This window comes from Suncus etruscus, chromosome 1, assembly GCF_024139225.1.
Source record: "Suncus etruscus isolate mSunEtr1 chromosome 1, mSunEtr1.pri.cur, whole genome shotgun sequence".
NCBI lineage: Eukaryota > Metazoa > Chordata > Mammalia > Eulipotyphla > Soricidae > Suncus > Suncus etruscus.
In genome coordinates this window covers 204,229,170-204,244,589 of record NC_064848.1, presented here as the reverse complement: position 1 = coordinate 204,244,589, position 15,420 = coordinate 204,229,170, and the positions used below count along the sequence as shown (strand labels likewise).

Here is a 15,420-nt window from a genome sequence, read left to right as displayed (position 1 = left end):
TTCCTGGAAGTCCACCAGGTTTGGAGGGGGACAGGGGAGGGGACCCTAATTCAGGCCCACTGTGCCCCCAGGTAACTGTAACCTGGTCTACGCGGTCATCCGGAAGCGTGGCCTCTTCCACCATCTGGCAAACCTGCCCACGGACGCTGCTGCCATCCACAAGGCCCTGCAGCGCCGCCGCCGCACCCCCGAACCCACGTTATCTCGCTCGGGCTCCCAGGATGGCTCGTTCCTGGAGGGTGCCCGGCCCACTGCCCCTGCCGAGCCGGGCACCCTCAAAACCAGCTTGGTGGCCACCCCAGGTCTGCTGCGGGGGGTCCCAGCAGGGCGGGGGGGCATCACCCCTTCTTGGCAAAGCCATGATTGAGACCAAAAAGGCGTGGCAGGGGAATGGACTGAGCCAGGGAACTAATGGGGTCCTCTACTCCATACCCTGCAGGCATTGACAAGCTCACGGAGAAGTCGCAGGTTTCCGAGGACGGTACCCTGAAGTCCCTAGAGCCCCAAGAAGGCTCAGCCCAGGGCGAGCCAGACCCCGAGGTGGGTGAGCAAGGCCCAAGCCAGCATGCACGGGACCAGCCACACCCAGTGCATGGGGCGGCCCCAACGGGCAAGAGGTGGCATTGACCAGGAAGGGGGGACAGGGACCCCTCCCTGGGCACTCGGGAGCTCATCCATCAGCCTTATCTGGGCTGTCAGCAGGGCCTTGAACCTGTCACGGGCAGGGCCTGAGGCTGGGGCAAAGGTGCTGGGTGGGGCTCACTTGTCCTGTGGGAGCGAACCCCCTTTTCCCACGTGGGCCTTGAGGGACTGAGAAAGGGGCTTGACTCTGCTTTTCGCACACAGCACCCTTTAAACCCTCCTCGGCACCCTCCCCCTCCTTTCACCCCTCCCACATCCCTCCTGCACCCCTTAAACCTACTGTTCCCTCCCCTGCACCCCTTAAACCTTTCCTTTCCCCTACCTTGCACCTCTTAAACCTTCCCCTGTTCTGTACATGCACCCCTTAATTTTCCTCTGTTCTGTCAATGCACCCCTTAATCCTCTCCCTGTTTTATACCCGGCACCCCTCAAACCTTCCCCTGTTCTCTCCCCGGCACCCCTTAAACCTTCCCGTTTTACCTCCTGCACCCCTTAAACCCATCTGTTCTGCCCCTTGCACCCCTTAAACCTCCCCTGTTCCCTCCCTGCACCCCTTAAACCTTCCTCTGTTGTCTCTGCATCCCTTAAACCTCCCCTGCACCCCTTCCATTCCTCCTCCAGGACCAGGAGCCCCCCCAGGCCTGGAGGGACCAGCGGAGACTGTCCAGCGCATCGTCCAGTGGGCAGTGGACCCCCACGCCGGAGTGGGTGAGGGTTGGGGTCCAAGACTCGCATGGGGGGGGCCATGTCCACACCCGGGGTGCGCCTGGGGTGTCCAGGACACCTGCCTTTGGGGCCCCTCGCCTCCTCCTGCCCCTTCCTCAGTTCTCTAGGGCGGGGACGGGGTGCAGGCTAAGGTTGGGGGTGACGGGTTGGGCTGGGGTAAAGTGGGGTGCAGGCCGGCATGGGGTCCCCCCATCCAGCAGCCTCTCCCTCAGGTGCTGTCGTGGAAGGCGAAGCTGCCGCTTCAGACCATCATGCGGCTGCTGCAGGTGCTGGTGCCGCAGGTGGAGAAGATCTGCATCGACAAGTGAGGCCCAGGGGCGCCCCAGTGCAATTCGGGGTGGCCCTGGAGGGCGAGCCCTTGTGCGCATGCCCGTGTGTGCGCGTACCCGTGCAGCTACGCTCGCCAGATCCCTGTGTGGGTGCGCGAGTCCGTGTGTCCTGACCCCGCCCACCCCGCCTGCAGGCTCCGCCCACCTCGCCTGCGCGCACCTGCGCCTGTCTTGCATTCAAGCTGGAGCTCCCAGCCTGCCTCTGTGCGCATGCCCGTGTATCCAGGCCCGCCCACCCTGCCTCTGTGCGCATGCCCTTGTATCCAGGCCCTGCCCACCCCGCCTTGCATCCAGACTTGCCCCTGCATCCAGACTCCGCCTACCCGCTTGTATGCGCATGTCCGTGTGCCCAGGCCCCGCCCACCCTGTCTACGTGCGCGTACCTTGTGTTCCGGTCCCGCCCACTTTGTCTGCGTGCGCGTGCCCGTGCATCTCTGCTCCCCAGAATCTTTCCTGCAGGCCCACCTCGTTCTCCTGACCTTGGGTGGGGGGCCCTAAGCTCCCTCGAGCCGACCCCGACCCGGAGCCTGTGTCCCCCGCAGGGGGCTGACGGACGAGTCGGAGATCCTGCGCTTCTTGCAGCACGGCACCCTGGTGGGGCTCCTGCCCGTGCCGCACCCCATCCTCATCCGCAAGTACCAGGCCAACGCGGGCACCGCCATGTGGTTCCGCACCTACATGTGGGGCGTCATCTACTTGAGGTGCGTCCTTGCCTTGCAGGCCCAGGGCAGCTCCTCTGCAGCAGAGGGGTGTCCCCCAGCTTCTGCACCCTGAACCCCACTCACCACTTCTCCCCATACAGGAACGTGGACCCCCCTGTCTGGTACGACACGGACGTCAAACTCTTTGAGATCCAGCGCGTGTGAAGAAGATGGAACCAGCCCAGGGTCCGAGAGAGGGGACCCTGTTTTCCCACCCCGACCCACCTTTCTGAGCTCTAATAACCAGGGCCAGAGGGGTATTACAGGCCCCTGGAGAGTGGGGACATTGCTACTGGGCTCCCAGGAGCTTCTGGTTCCAGCTGCAAATTCCCCCTGCCCCCCAAGACTTTTTTGTGTATTTTTGGGCCACACCCAGCGGCGCTCAGGGGTTCTTCCTGGCTCTGCACTCAGAAATCTCTCCTGGCAGGCTCGGGGGATCATGTGGGAACTTGGGGATGGAACCCAGGTTGGTCGTGTGCAGGGGAAATGCCCTATGAGCTATGCTATTGCTCAGGCCCCTCAAGACCTTTTCTGTGCGGAGCCTGCCCTCCTCCCCTCCAGGGTCAGGAGCCCTCTGGGTGCTGAGCACCCCAAACCTACAGAGATAGGAAGTAGTTGGATCAGCTCTTGTTGCGTGCCAAGGCTGGGAATGGCACAAACCAGGCTGGAAGGAGCAGGGGGTTCTTAGACCTTCAGGGCTGTTGAGTTTTTCCACTGCATTGGCTCGGACATGGACCGAGCCGGCTCCTTGGATGGTTGTGGGGGACAGGCTGCCACCCCCAGCCTCCTCCTACTCCGGGTGACCTGCCCGCTGTATACTCATACAATCCTTGCTGTGTACAATCCGTGTCCCACAATAAACTTCCCTGTCCCCACTCTGATTCCTGGTGCTTGTCAAAGAGGGGTTGGGATAGGGCCGCAGCAAGGATTTGCTTGATTTGCACATCACGTGGCAGACCCAGTTCTATCCCTGGCATCCCATTTGGTCCCCTGAGCCTGTTATGAGTGATCCCTGAGCTCAGAGCCAGGAGTAAACCTTGAGCGCCACTGGGTATGGCTAAAAAAATAAAAATAAAAAGGGTTGTGTGACTTGTGGGTTCCACAGAACAGGATCACTGCTCCCAGAATCAGCCCTCAAACCCAGTCTGTACCCTAGATCTGAGTTTTCTTGGGCTGGACCTTAGGAACTTTTGTTTTGGGGCCAAACCAGCAGCACTCAGGGGCCACTCCTGACTCTGCACTTGGAAGTCTCTCCGGAGGCCGGAGAGATAGCATGGAGGTAAGGCATTTGCCTTTCATGCAGAAGGTCATTGGTTCGAATCCTGGCATCCCATATGGTCCCCTGAGCCTGCCAGGAGTGGCCCCTGAGCGCTACCGGGTGTGACCCAAAAAACAAAGAAGTCACTCCTGGCAGGTTTGGAGGACCAAATGGGATGCCAGGAATGGAACCCAGGACCATAGAAACTTGACCCCTTCCCTGAATCCCTCCAAACCTCTCCAAAAGGTCTCCCCAGGTGAATGGTGGGGTCTTCCCCCCCACAAGTCCCCCTCCACACCCAGTGCTATATGGCCATGGGCAGATCTGGGCAGTGTTGTGGCCTCTTGTGACCAGGGGCTGTGTTTGTTCCATGGAAGGGGTTCAGGGACCCACAGGGCCTTCCCTGCAGTGTCTAGGGCTATATTCCTAGATCCCAACCCACTATTTGCTTTGGGCCCCAGGAGATGGGCTGTCTTGACTCAGGCTCCCTGGTGGAAAGCAGGACTGGATGGATCCAGGCCACCCGAGGTAAGCCCCAGACCTGGGGCTACTTAAGGAGGGAAGTACTGAGGACCCACCCATCCTCTCTTCCCCCTGCACCAGACAAGGCAGAGAAATTTGCTGTAGTCTACTCCTGGCCTAGCCCCACAGCCCCACCCAGGAGAACCATCCTTTTTCCGGTTCCCAAGAGGTGGCTCCAGTCAGTCCCGTCCCATCCCGTCCTGTCCCCTTCCATCCCAGGGACAAACATGGAGACTGAGTCAAGGGTAATCAATCAAACCAACAGCTTTTACAGCAGTGGGGGTGTGGGGTTTAGGTGGGTAGTAGGAGGGGGGTAAAGGGGTGGGGCGGGGGTGGGAACTCTGCCTGAACTGTGAGCTCAGTAGCAGATGGGGCTCAGGGGGGGCCAGGGCAGGGAGCTGCAGTTTTCTGGGGTGTCCTAGTGGACTTGGCCCGTCACAGCAAGCTTACATCCAAAGGTCAACTGCTTGGATGGGGGCCTCTCCAAACCCTCTCGACTCAGCCATGGAGAGTTGTGGAGGACGAGAACCATCCTGGGGTGGCCTCTGGGCTGTGCAGATCAGGGGTGGGTTGGGGGGACTCAGTGTGAAGTGGCCAAACCCCACCCTGGGGTCTTGGGCTCCAGCTTCAGTGACCCAAGCCTGCAGTTTGATTTGAGCAACCCCCAGAAACATCCACTCCTACTCTGGGCTGCCTCTTTTCCAGGGGCAGCGTTTTGGGGTTCTGATTGCTGCTGGGCCTCCCAGACAGTCTCAGGCCCCCAAGTAGACCTCCATCAGCGCCCCCACAGAGTGCATGCGGTAGAAGACCCCCAGGGGCAGGCCAAAGTTGACGATGGTGAACCAAGTGTGATAGCCGTAGAAATCTTTCTCCAGTCCATTCTTGAACTCGGGGTGAATCCCGAAGGCTGGCATCACCCACAGCTGTGGAGGGCAGGATAGGGGTGCTTAGTGGGGGGAGGGCAGCCATCCTGGCCCGCCCCCCCCCCCCCCCGAGGGACTCAGCTTCTCAGGGGAGCCAGCCCTTCCCCAGAACCAAAGCCCTGCCCCATCATCTTCTGGCCTGTGAGTTTTCAGTATCGGCCCCTTCACCCCATCTCTCCTGTACCCCCACGAACACAGCCCCCATCCCTCACTGTGCATGTGGATGGCCCGAATGCCATGGATCCTGCTTGGACCCCACCCCTCATTTCTTTAATCCAATGTGCCCGGTCCCAGAGTCCACCCATGTTCTCACAACTCGCTTCAAGCCTTCATGAAACTTCCTTGCCTGCTAGAGAGGGAGAACACTGTATCTTGAGTCCCGTATTTATCAACCAGGGTGGAGGGGGAGCTTTGGGGTTCCCTGTGCTGCCCAGCACTGCTGCTTACAAAGCTGTGGGACTTGAGCCTCAGTTTCTTTATCTGTGACCCAGGATCAGTGTCTGAGCTCAGTTCCCTATGGTGACGCTGGGAACTGGCAGTCACCAGTGGCTGGACCATCCTCACTGACACTTTCCACCGGGGAGGGGCGGGGGGAGGGGTTCTTTGGCATCCAGGCCCCTTATCTCTTCCTTTGGCTGAATTTCCTGGGCCCCCACCCCCAATTCTCCCTGGAGGCTGGAAATCAGTCTTCTTTGTACTCAAACCCATGCCTGCCACGTCATCTCTGCTGGGCCTGGCCTGGCAGCTGGGGTCCAGAGCAATAGCACAGCAGTAGGGCATTTGTCTTGCACTTGGCTGACATGAGACGGACCCGGTTCTATTCCTGGCATCCCATATGGTCCCCCGAGCCTGCCAGGAGCCTTTTCTGAGTGCAGAGCCAGGAGTAACCCGAGTGCCATCTGGTGTAGCCCCAAACAAACAAGACCAAGCAGCTGGTAAAGAGGCAAGTCAGTGACTCTGGGAGGAGGGGACATGAGAGGCCATGTGTAGAAGACTGAGCTTTGATCCTTCCCTTCCTGAATGAGGCTTTCTGATGCATGCTAGTCACGTCCCTTGCGCCTCTCTCCGTCCCCCACTCCCACCCCGGGGCCCCACCACTCACAGTCATATTGCAGAAGATGAGGAACAGGGAGATCTCCTTGAGCCCCCGCCGCTTCCAGCTCAAGTTGCTGTAAGAGTGAAAGTAGGCCAGCGAAAAGGGCTGCAGGCTCTGGCGCAGGTTCTTTAGGGTCACCCCGTGGTTCTGCTCCGACTTGTCCTCCGTGGTCTGCTTGCCTGCCGCCTGGTTGCCAGTCACCATCTCCCAGAGCGGCTGCCGGTGCAAGTCGCCGACAATGAAGAGGTTCTGGGTGACCAACTGCATGACGATGAGCAGCGAATAGCTGAGGAGCAAGTGGCTGAAGAGCGCGTGCGAGTGGCTGGCCACGATGGCCACGAGGGAGAAGTAGGCGATGCCCATGCGGCCCAGCGCCGTGCAGGTGAGCACCACCACGTCCAGGCTGCGCGTGGGGTTCTCCACCAGGTCCAACTCCCGCTCCTCCAGCTCGTGGATGATCATCCCCACCAGACACGCCACGATCATGGCCAGCAGGATGGCCACGTAGAAGGCGTAGTAGAGCGTGAAGGACCAGGGCGCGATGGGCCGGCCGCTCGCCTGGATCTGGAAGAGGATGAAGACACACACGCCGGCCACCATGGCCACCAGGCCCAACAGGGGCCCGAAGATGGCCCCGTGCAGGCGGAAGGGCACCTCGTGCCGGGGGATGCTGGAGTGCGACCGCAGAGAACGGCCCACGTTCTTCCACATGACGAAGAGCACCGTGCAGCTGATGAGACAGTACTCGGTGCTGAACGGGTAGAGGATCAGGTAGCCCTTCTGAAAGACCTCGCACAGGGAGATCCCGGAACACAGGCACTTGCTGCTGTTGGTGGAGCTGTTGCCTGTGGGGGGAAATGAAGGGTGATAAGAGGGTCGTGGATGGTTCTTGGAGTGGGGAGCCCACTGTCCCTCTTCCCTGCCCCACCTGCTGGCCTGCAAGTGGCAACTGGAAGTGGGAAGGAGCCAATTGCCCATTATACAGAAGGGTAAATTGAACCCCAGGGCTAGGCTCTGGGGAACATTCTCTGAATACTCAAGTCTATTCCACTAATCTGAGACTGTCTTTATCTAATACCATGCTGTTTAATGACAATATATTGCTTTGTAATACAATTTAAAATTGGGGGAAAGTAATGCCTAGGGCTAGGCTCTGAAATCACTTCTGGGCAAGGTGCTTGTTGGTGGAAACTAAACCCCTTATTGATTGTTTCTGAGTCCACAAATAGCTCCCAGAAAGATAAATTAATTCCCATTCTTCCTCCGTCCCCCCTTTTGGGGGAGACCTTGGTAATAATATCCGGAGTAAATAATTCACACAGACAAAAGATTAGGGGACAAAAGGTTCGGCAAAGAGAGTCCTTTGTCAGTCTGAAGCCAGCTCCACAAAGCCCCTCGAACCAGCCATCAGCTCTGCCAAAAAACCACTTCCGCCTCCCCAACAAGCTATATTTCCTCCTTTATCGCCCCCACCTGGAAGATCCAGGTGGGACGACAGGCAAAATAAACATTCCTATAGCATACACCACAATTAGCATACAAGTGGCATACGCTATAGGTGCTTATCTTTGTTTTATTTTTGGGGGGTTTGGGCCACATCTAACGGCACTCGGGTTACTCCTGGCTCTGCACTCAGAATTGACTCCCGGTAGGATCGGTGACCATATGGAATGTTGGGGATTGAATCCAGGTTGGCTGTGTGCGAGGCAAATCCCTACCTGCTGTACTGTCTGTTGCTCAGGTCTCAAGGTGTTTGTCTGGTGCAGCCAGACTCCAGTTCCATCCCTGGCACTACATGGGGTCACTCACCCCACGCCACCCAAAGCACTGAATCAGGAGTATGAGCACCATGGAGAATGACTCAAAAGTTTTCACCCCTTCTAAAGCAATTTGGCGGGGGGCAGAGTGATAGTACAGCAGGTAGGGTGTTTGCCTTGCGAAAGCTTGACCCAGTTTCTATCCCTGGCATCCCATAGGGTTCCCTAGTACCTCTAAGAAGAATTCCTGAGCATAGAGTCAGGAGTAGCCCCTGAACAATGCTGTGTTTGTCCCTAAAAATAAAAAGAAGTGGGGCCGGAGAGATAGCATGGAGGTAAGGTGTTTGCCTTTCATGCAGGAGGTCATCGGTTCGAATCCCGGCGTCCCATATGGTCCCCCGTGCCTGCCAGGAGCAATTTCTGAGCCTGGAGCCAGGAATAACCCCTGAGCACTGCCGGGTGTGACCCAAAAACCACAAAAAAAAATAAATAAAAAAAAATAAAAAGAAGCAGCCTTGGGCAGTCCTGGGTGTACCCCCAAGTAAACCAAGTAAAATGAAAACAAAGAGCAAGAAGGGCATTTGCCTTGATGTGGCTGACCTGGGTTTGATGAGATAGATAGAGAGAGAGAGAGAGATAGAGAGAGAGAGACAGACAAACAGAGAGACAGACAGAGAGCAGTAGAGAGGGAGAGAGCCATGGGAGATCCCTCACCATGATATAAATAATTATTGGGCACTGTGTCTGAGTTGAGCACACCCTCATATAGGGCAGCTCCTGCTGCTGTTGCTCCTTCTCCTCCTCCTCCAGTCTCAGGGACAGCCTCGTTGGTCAGCGCGGCCTCGATCTCGAGGTGCAGGGAGTCGTTAGTGACCGCCAGGAACCAGAGCAGCAAGTTGGTGGCCAGAGTCAGCATGAGGCCACACCTGGGGGGGGACACACATGCCCGCTCAGCCTGTCACCTCTCCCACATCACGCCAGCTGCCTTTGGGGTGAAGGCTGGCTTCTGAGTTCACCTTAGAGGATCATGTGGGCCACCCCCTCCAGGGCCACCCTGTCACCCAGGACAGCTGAGGGGGTGAGGTTTAGTCGCTACCAGTGAACGGAGGTCTTCTCTGGGGGTCCCCCTTACCTGGTGAAGTTGGTCTGGACTTGAGCACAGTCCTTGGCATATTTCCAGAGAACCCAAGTCTGAAAGAGATGGGGCTTGAGCCCAAGAGGCTGAGGAGGAGGGGGCTGGAGTGACAGTACAGCAGGGAGGCCATTTGCCTTGCACAGTGCCAACCCAGGTTCGATCCCCTCCATCCTATTCGAGCTCCACCAGAAGTAATTATTTTTTTTGGGGGGGTCACACCCGGTGGCACTCAGGGGTTACTCCTGGCTCTACACTCAGAAATCACTCCTGCCAGGCTCGGGGAACCATATGGGATGCCAGAATTCGAAACACCGTCCTTCTGTATGCAAGGCAAACACTTTGCCTCCATGTGATATCTCCGGCCCCAAGAAGTAATTCTTGAGTATAGAGCCAGGAGGAACCCTTAGGCACAGCCAGGTGTGGCCCCAAAACAAAACAAAAAGCAAGAGGCTGGGAAGGGATGGGGGACCATGAGCTGTAACCCTGCTTGTTTGTATGTCCTTGTGGTAGAGGGGACATGGGGGGAACCTGGACCTGACCATTTCTTGCTATGTGATCTTGGGCCCTGGAGCAAAATCTCCTTGAGCCTCAGCTCTAAAATGGGTTTAAGTGGGGCTGGAGCGATAGCATAGCCGTAGGAAAACCCGGATGAACATTTGATTCCTGGCACCCCACACGGGCCCCCGAACTGCCAGGAGCAATTTCTGAGCACAAAGCCAGGAATAACCCATAAGTGATGCTGAGTGTGGCAAAAAAAAAAAAAAAAAAAGTAAACAAATAAAATGGGTTTAAATTCTTTGATTTCTCAGGAGAGTCGAGTCTTACCCAGGAGATGATCGAGATCACAGCAAGACAGGGGTGATAGGACAGAGGTGCTTTGCTTGCCATGCACATGGCTAGTCTGGGTTTAGTCCCCAGCGCCTCATATGGTTTTTTCCCAACCTTCAATGGACAAAAGAGTAACTGCAAAGGACCAGAGGGATAGCATAGCGGGGAAGAGCATTTGCCTTGCATGTCGCAGACCCAGTTTCGATCCCCTGCATCCACCAGGAGTGACTTCTGAGAACAGAGCCAGGAGGAACCTTGTGTCTGCTGGGTGTGGCCCCCCAAAAATAAAAACAAGAAATTGTAACACAGTTTTTGTAACACAATGTCTGGTGTGGAATAGGCTTACAAAGAAGTTGGATATTCAGGAGAAAGAACAATAGTACAGCAGGTAAAGCTGTGGTTTGATCCCCCAGTATCCCATTAAGGTTCCCTGAGCATTGCCAGGACTGATGCTTGAATGCAGAGCTGGGGTTAGCCCTGAACATCGCCCGATGTGGCCCAAAACTCAAAACAACATGAAAGGGCCTGAGACATACACAGCGGTAGGGCATTTGCTTTGCATGAGGCTGACAGACATGGGTTCAATTCCTGTAATCCCATCTGGTCCTCCGAGCCTGCCAGAAACTATTTCTGAATGCAGAGCCAGGAGTAACCCATGAGTGCTCCGGGTGTGACCCAAAACCCAAAAAAGAAACAAACAAACAAAAAAACCCCAAAACAAACCCAACAACAAAAGAAATTGGCTATTGACCACTCAGAAGTCTGTGGAGGCCGGGGAATGAGACTCAAGCAGTGGGTGTAACAAGCCTTGATGCATAAGACCCTGGGTTTGAGCCTGGATGCCACATGTTCCACTGCAGTATCAGCAAGAACAACTCCCCCCCCCATTGGAGCTCCCCAAAGGGCCAGAGAAATTGCTCAACAGGTGAATCACGTGCCTTGGATGCAACTGTCCTGGGTTCAATCCCCAGCAGCAAAAATCCTCAGAAATTAAAAAAAAAAAAAAAAAAGAGGAGTTGAAGAGATAGCACAATGGTAAGGCGTTTGCCTTGCACACAGCCAATCCAAGATGGATGATGGTTCGAATCCTGGCATCCCATATGGTCCTCTGAGCCTGCCAGGAGTGATTTCTGAGCGCAGAACCAGAAGTAACCTGATTGTTGTTGGGTGTGGCCCAAAAACCACACACACACACACACACACACACACACACACACACACACACACAATTATCCCCAAAACAGCTGGAAGGGCTTTTGTCTTGCACGTGGCTGACCCAGGCTTGATCCCCAGCATCCCATAGGGTCCCCTGAGCCTGCCAGGAGTGATTTCTGAACGCAGAACCAGAAGTAACCTGATTGTTGCTGGGTGTGGCCCAAAAAACACACACACATACACACACACACAATCATCCCCAGAACAGCTGGAAGGGCGTTTGCCTTGCACGTGGCTGACCCAGGCTTGATCCCCAGCATCCCATAGGGTCCCCTGAGCCTGCCAGGAGTGATTTCTGCATGCCACTGGGTGTGGCCTCAAGCCAAAATAATATAAAACACAAGCATTGTGTGTCCACTAACTTGCACATAGCCACCCCCCCACAAGGGCTATGCCAGGTCCACTGTGTATGCCCGTGTCCTGGGGACCTCTGAGGTCCCCATCTGTCACCTGGATGACCACGAAGATGCTCTCAATGAAGGGGAAGATGAACTCCAGCTTATCCTTGCAGCGGAAGTGGCTGATGGCATAACCCATGCGGAAGATGTTGAGACAGACTGTGAAGCAGCCGAAGAGAACCAGGGAACCTGGGTAGCCCCGGAAGGCCCGTCAGCACCTGCCTGGATTCGGGGCACCCTCATTCCCCCAGCTCCTGGCCCCCCCTGCATCCTGCCACCCTTTTCCCTGGAACCTGCAGCCCTGCCACTCAGCTCACCCCGCACCCAGATGGAACCAGCATGAGGGTCCTGGCACTGCAGGGATTGTGGCTGCGACATGGCGCCCGAGATGTAGCAGAGGAACCAGAGGAGCGACAGGACCTTGAGGGTGGCCAGCAGAATTTCCACGTCCCGCAGTGTCACGGCCTTGCTGTTGAAGATCTTGCTGCAGATGAAGGCTGCGCCCAGAAGCACTATGTTGAGGCCCAGCATCCCAGAGAAGAGGTGGCCCGTTGTCTCGGACAGCTGGCGTCCCCCGAACAGCAACGAAGTCGTAGGGGACTGAGGATTCCTGGGTGCCATTTTGATTGGGTTTTGCCTGGTCAGGACAGTGACAGTCCAAACATAATCCTGCACACAAAATCATGTTTGGACACTCAGAAAGGAGCTGGGGAGGAAGCCACGTTGACACTTGCTCCCACCCCTCACTGCTGCATGATCCAGGGCAAGTAAGCCAACATTTTTGTTTGCTTGTTTGTTTTGGGTCACACCCAGCAATGCTCAGGGGTTACTCCTGGCTCTGCACTCAGAAGTCGCTCCTGGCAGACTTGGGGGACCATACGGGATGCTGGGATTCGAACCACTGTCCATCCTGAATCAGCTGGGTGCATGGCAAACGCCCTACCACTGTGCTATCTCTCTGTCCCCTCGATCCAACATCTTTGGTTGGAAAATAGGAGCTTCTTCCTGCAGAGGTGCAGACTTGGCAGCATGCATGGTTGGAGGAACCCCATATGGGAAATGAGCACCGCTGGCTTGGTGGCTCTAGTGGTTCCCAGCACTCCGGGATCTGAATTCATATCCTGACCTCTACCCAGATGGTTGAATTTCTCCAGTCGTGCTCTCAAGGTCCCCGAGCATTCCTGGGGAGACCCCCCCAGAATTCTCTTTCTTTTGTTGATTTTTTTGTTTTTTGTTTTTGGTTCACACCAGGCAGCGCTCATGGGTTACTCCTGGCTCTACACTCAGAAATCGCTCCTGGCAGGCTATGGGGACCATATGGGATGCTGGGATTCGAACCGTCATCCTGCATGCAAGGCAAATGCCTACCTGCTTACCTCCATACTATCTCTCTGGCCCTTGTTGATTTTTTTTAAGCTACACCCAGTGGTGCTCAGGGGATACTCCTGGCTCTGAGTTCAGGGGTCATTTCTGGCGGTGCTCAGGGAACCCAATGGAATGCTGGGGATCAAACTCAGGTCGGCCATATGCAAGGCAAATGCCTTCCTCGCTGTGTTATCTCTCTGCCATCCACCCATTTTTTGGCTACATCTGGCGGTGCTCAGGGTTCACTCCTGATGGGGATCGGGGAACCCTGTTGAATGCCGGATATCAGCTTGTGTCAGTCGCGTGTGTAAGGCAAGCGTCCTCCCTGTTCTATCTATGGCTCCAGTCTGTCAAAATTCTCTTTCAAAATGTCTGCAAATATCCACCCCCTCACACCTATCATAGGCACCTCTCCTGGTCTGCTCTCTCTGGGGGAGATTTTGGAGGTGCACAGCACCCCTCAGACCAGGCGATGTTCCAGGACCCAGCCAGCATAGACCAGGCATCGCTCAGACCCCCAGACTAGCTCAGCGAGGGCTAGTTAGTCATCTTGACTGACTGTCCCGAGCTGTGGACAGATCCTGCCTCTAACTATGATGAGCAGGAGAGAATGTAAAAGAACTTTAGCTTTCTTCTGGCTTCCCCCACCCGAATCGAACCCCCCAATACTCATAGGGACCCTCTTGCTCCTTTTCTTTTTTGGGGAGCCACACCCACCCTGCAGTGCTCGGGGGTTACTTCTGGTTCTGTGTTCAGAAATTTCTCCTGGCAGGTTCAGGGTGGGTCCTATGGAATGCTGGGGAGTGAACCTAGATGGACTACATGCAAGGCATACGTCCTCCCCGCTGTGCTATGGACCCCTGGCCGTCACAGGGCATGTTTAATACAGGCTCCTTGGACCAGTTCGTGAAGACCCATGTATGATACAGAACTGGAAGTTTCCTCATGACTGAATACATGTGGAAAGTTCTAGATGCGAGCCTGGATTTCCTACTAGGACTGTTCCTGAGACGATGGAAGGGCCAGGATTGCTGGGGAGTCACAGGGCTGTATTGTTTGGACTGGAAGGGACCCCAAAACAAGAGTCACAAAAGTTAGGGGCTGCTTCTTCCAGGATCCCCACTGTGTTCAGGGTTCCCCCTGAGCCCTCCAGGAGTGATCTCTGAGCACAGAGCCAGGAGTCAGCCCTGAGCACCACAAGTAATGGAACAGCAGGGAAAGAGGGGTACGCAGGGAAAAAGTACAGGATGGGTGCCAGAGATCAGAGAGGAACCTGGTGCACCCTGGTCACTGTGCAAGTCCAAGGGAGGGTCCCAACTCCAAAGTGGTTTGTGGGTCCCAGAGGGAGCTGAGGGCGCCCGTTGGCAAAGTGTAGGGGTTTCTCTCTGGCTCTGAAGGGACTGTGGCATCTTTGTGCCACCTTCTGCCTTCTGGCTGTGCCAATGCCTCACCCCTTCCCCAGCTGGACTTTTAGCTTCTTTCTGACCTGGGACATCCCTGGGTTCTTTGCCTTGTCTTTGCAACCCCTGGACCTAGCTTTAGGTGTGTGTGTGTGTGTGTGTGTGTGTGTGTGAAGATGTCAAGGGTGGGCCTGCGGGGTCCAAAATCCCACCAGTGGGGTCTGGAAACTCCTGGGGGGGCCTACCTGCGGCCTCTGCAGCAGATGGACCCCCGACGGTGACGGTGACCTCTGTGCAGATGGAACCCTGCGCCCCACCGTTAAGCCCAACGCCTGCCCCCGCGGCAATGCGCAGCTGCAGTCTGCCTCATCGATTTTACTGTTGACTTTGGGAAGCTCATTAATCCTGTGCTAATTACCCCACGGGGCTCCTTCCCGGCCCTGCAGCCAATGGCAAGACGGGCTGGACGGGCTGGCGGGGCGGGGTGTGCGTGGGCCGCTGGGGTTTGTAGATCTGGGGGCGGGCCTGGACCCTGCTACTACATGGATGGCCCGTTGGGGTGCAGGTTGGACTTTCTTCCAGAGGTTAAGCAGAAATGGAAGCCCCTGGCCGACCTGGGGTGCCTCTTCTTGGTACCCCATCTATCAGCAGGGATGTAGCCAGAACCCTCTGGTCCCCTAAGTTGGATGGGACAGACGCTCAAGAGTCTGCTGGGACCCTTCTGGGGTCTTCACTAACTGTCCTCTTCTTTTACCCCAGTTCCCACCCAGCTCCCCAAACCTGACCCCCAGTTCCTACAAGTCTAAACAATGGAGTTTCTCTTTTTTTGTGTTGGTTTTGGGGTCACATCTGGCAGAGCTCAGGGGTTCCTCCTGGCTCTGCACTCAGGAATCACTCCTGGCGGTGCTCAGGGGACCGTATGGGATGCCAGGGATCGAACCTTGGCAGCGTGCAGAGCAAACGCCCTCCCTTCTGTGCTATCGCTCCAGCTGCTGGAGCGTGCGTTCTAATGTCCCTTTCCACCCATCTGTCTCTCAGCTAAAATGATCCCAGATCCCTGAACCTTCCCTTCACACCCCACACCACTTGTCCCTCCCAGGTGAAAATAGTCCCACGTGGTACTTT

At 56.2% G+C, this 15,420-nt stretch overlaps 2 protein-coding genes across 5 annotated transcripts in view; one reads left to right on the top strand and one right to left on the bottom strand.

Moving 5' to 3' along the window:
• The window catches only part of HID1 (HID1 domain containing), a 994,098-nt gene that overhangs the window by 16,154 nt on the left and 962,524 nt on the right, over positions 1 to 15,420 (top strand). For all 4 annotated transcript variants that reach the window (XM_049769487.1, XM_049769473.1, XM_049769496.1 and 1 more), the window contains exons 14-19: positions 72 to 302; positions 440 to 540; positions 1,264 to 1,350; positions 1,581 to 1,672; positions 2,240 to 2,398; positions 2,500 to 2,565. In XM_049769487.1, coding sequence (XP_049625444.1) covers positions 72 to 302; positions 440 to 540; positions 1,264 to 1,350; positions 1,581 to 1,672; positions 2,240 to 2,398; positions 2,500 to 2,563 — 734 coding nt within the window. In that variant the 3' untranslated portion in view covers positions 2,564 to 2,565. The remainder of the gene's footprint in view (positions 1 to 71; positions 303 to 439; positions 541 to 1,263; positions 1,351 to 1,580; positions 1,673 to 2,239; positions 2,399 to 2,499; positions 2,566 to 15,420) is intronic.
• On the bottom strand, positions 4,851 to 12,151 carry OTOP3 (otopetrin 3). Its single transcript, XM_049768460.1, has 6 exons — positions 11,848 to 12,151; positions 11,583 to 11,719; positions 9,087 to 9,145; positions 8,669 to 8,880; positions 6,204 to 7,042; positions 4,851 to 5,101 (listed from the first exon to the last, which is right to left on the bottom strand). The coding sequence occupies exons 1-6, from the start codon at positions 12,149 to 12,151 to the stop codon at positions 4,931 to 4,933; spliced, it is 1,722 nt and encodes a 573-aa protein (XP_049624417.1). The 3' UTR covers positions 4,851 to 4,930.

Excerpts from the sequence above, each read along its gene's own strand:
- OTOP3 (XM_049768460.1), bottom strand. The coding sequence starts at position 12,151 with ATGGCACCCAGGAATCCTCAGTCCCCTACGACTTCGTTGCTGTTCGGG. Across the intron at positions 8,881-9,086 it reads GTCCAGACCAACTTCACCAG|GTGTGGCCTCATGCTGACTC; the intron begins GTAAGGGGGACC and ends GTCCCCCCCCAG. Across the intron at positions 7,043-8,668 it reads CAATAATTATTTATATCATG|GCAACAGCTCCACCAACAGC; the intron begins GTGAGGGATCTC and ends TTCCCCCCACAG.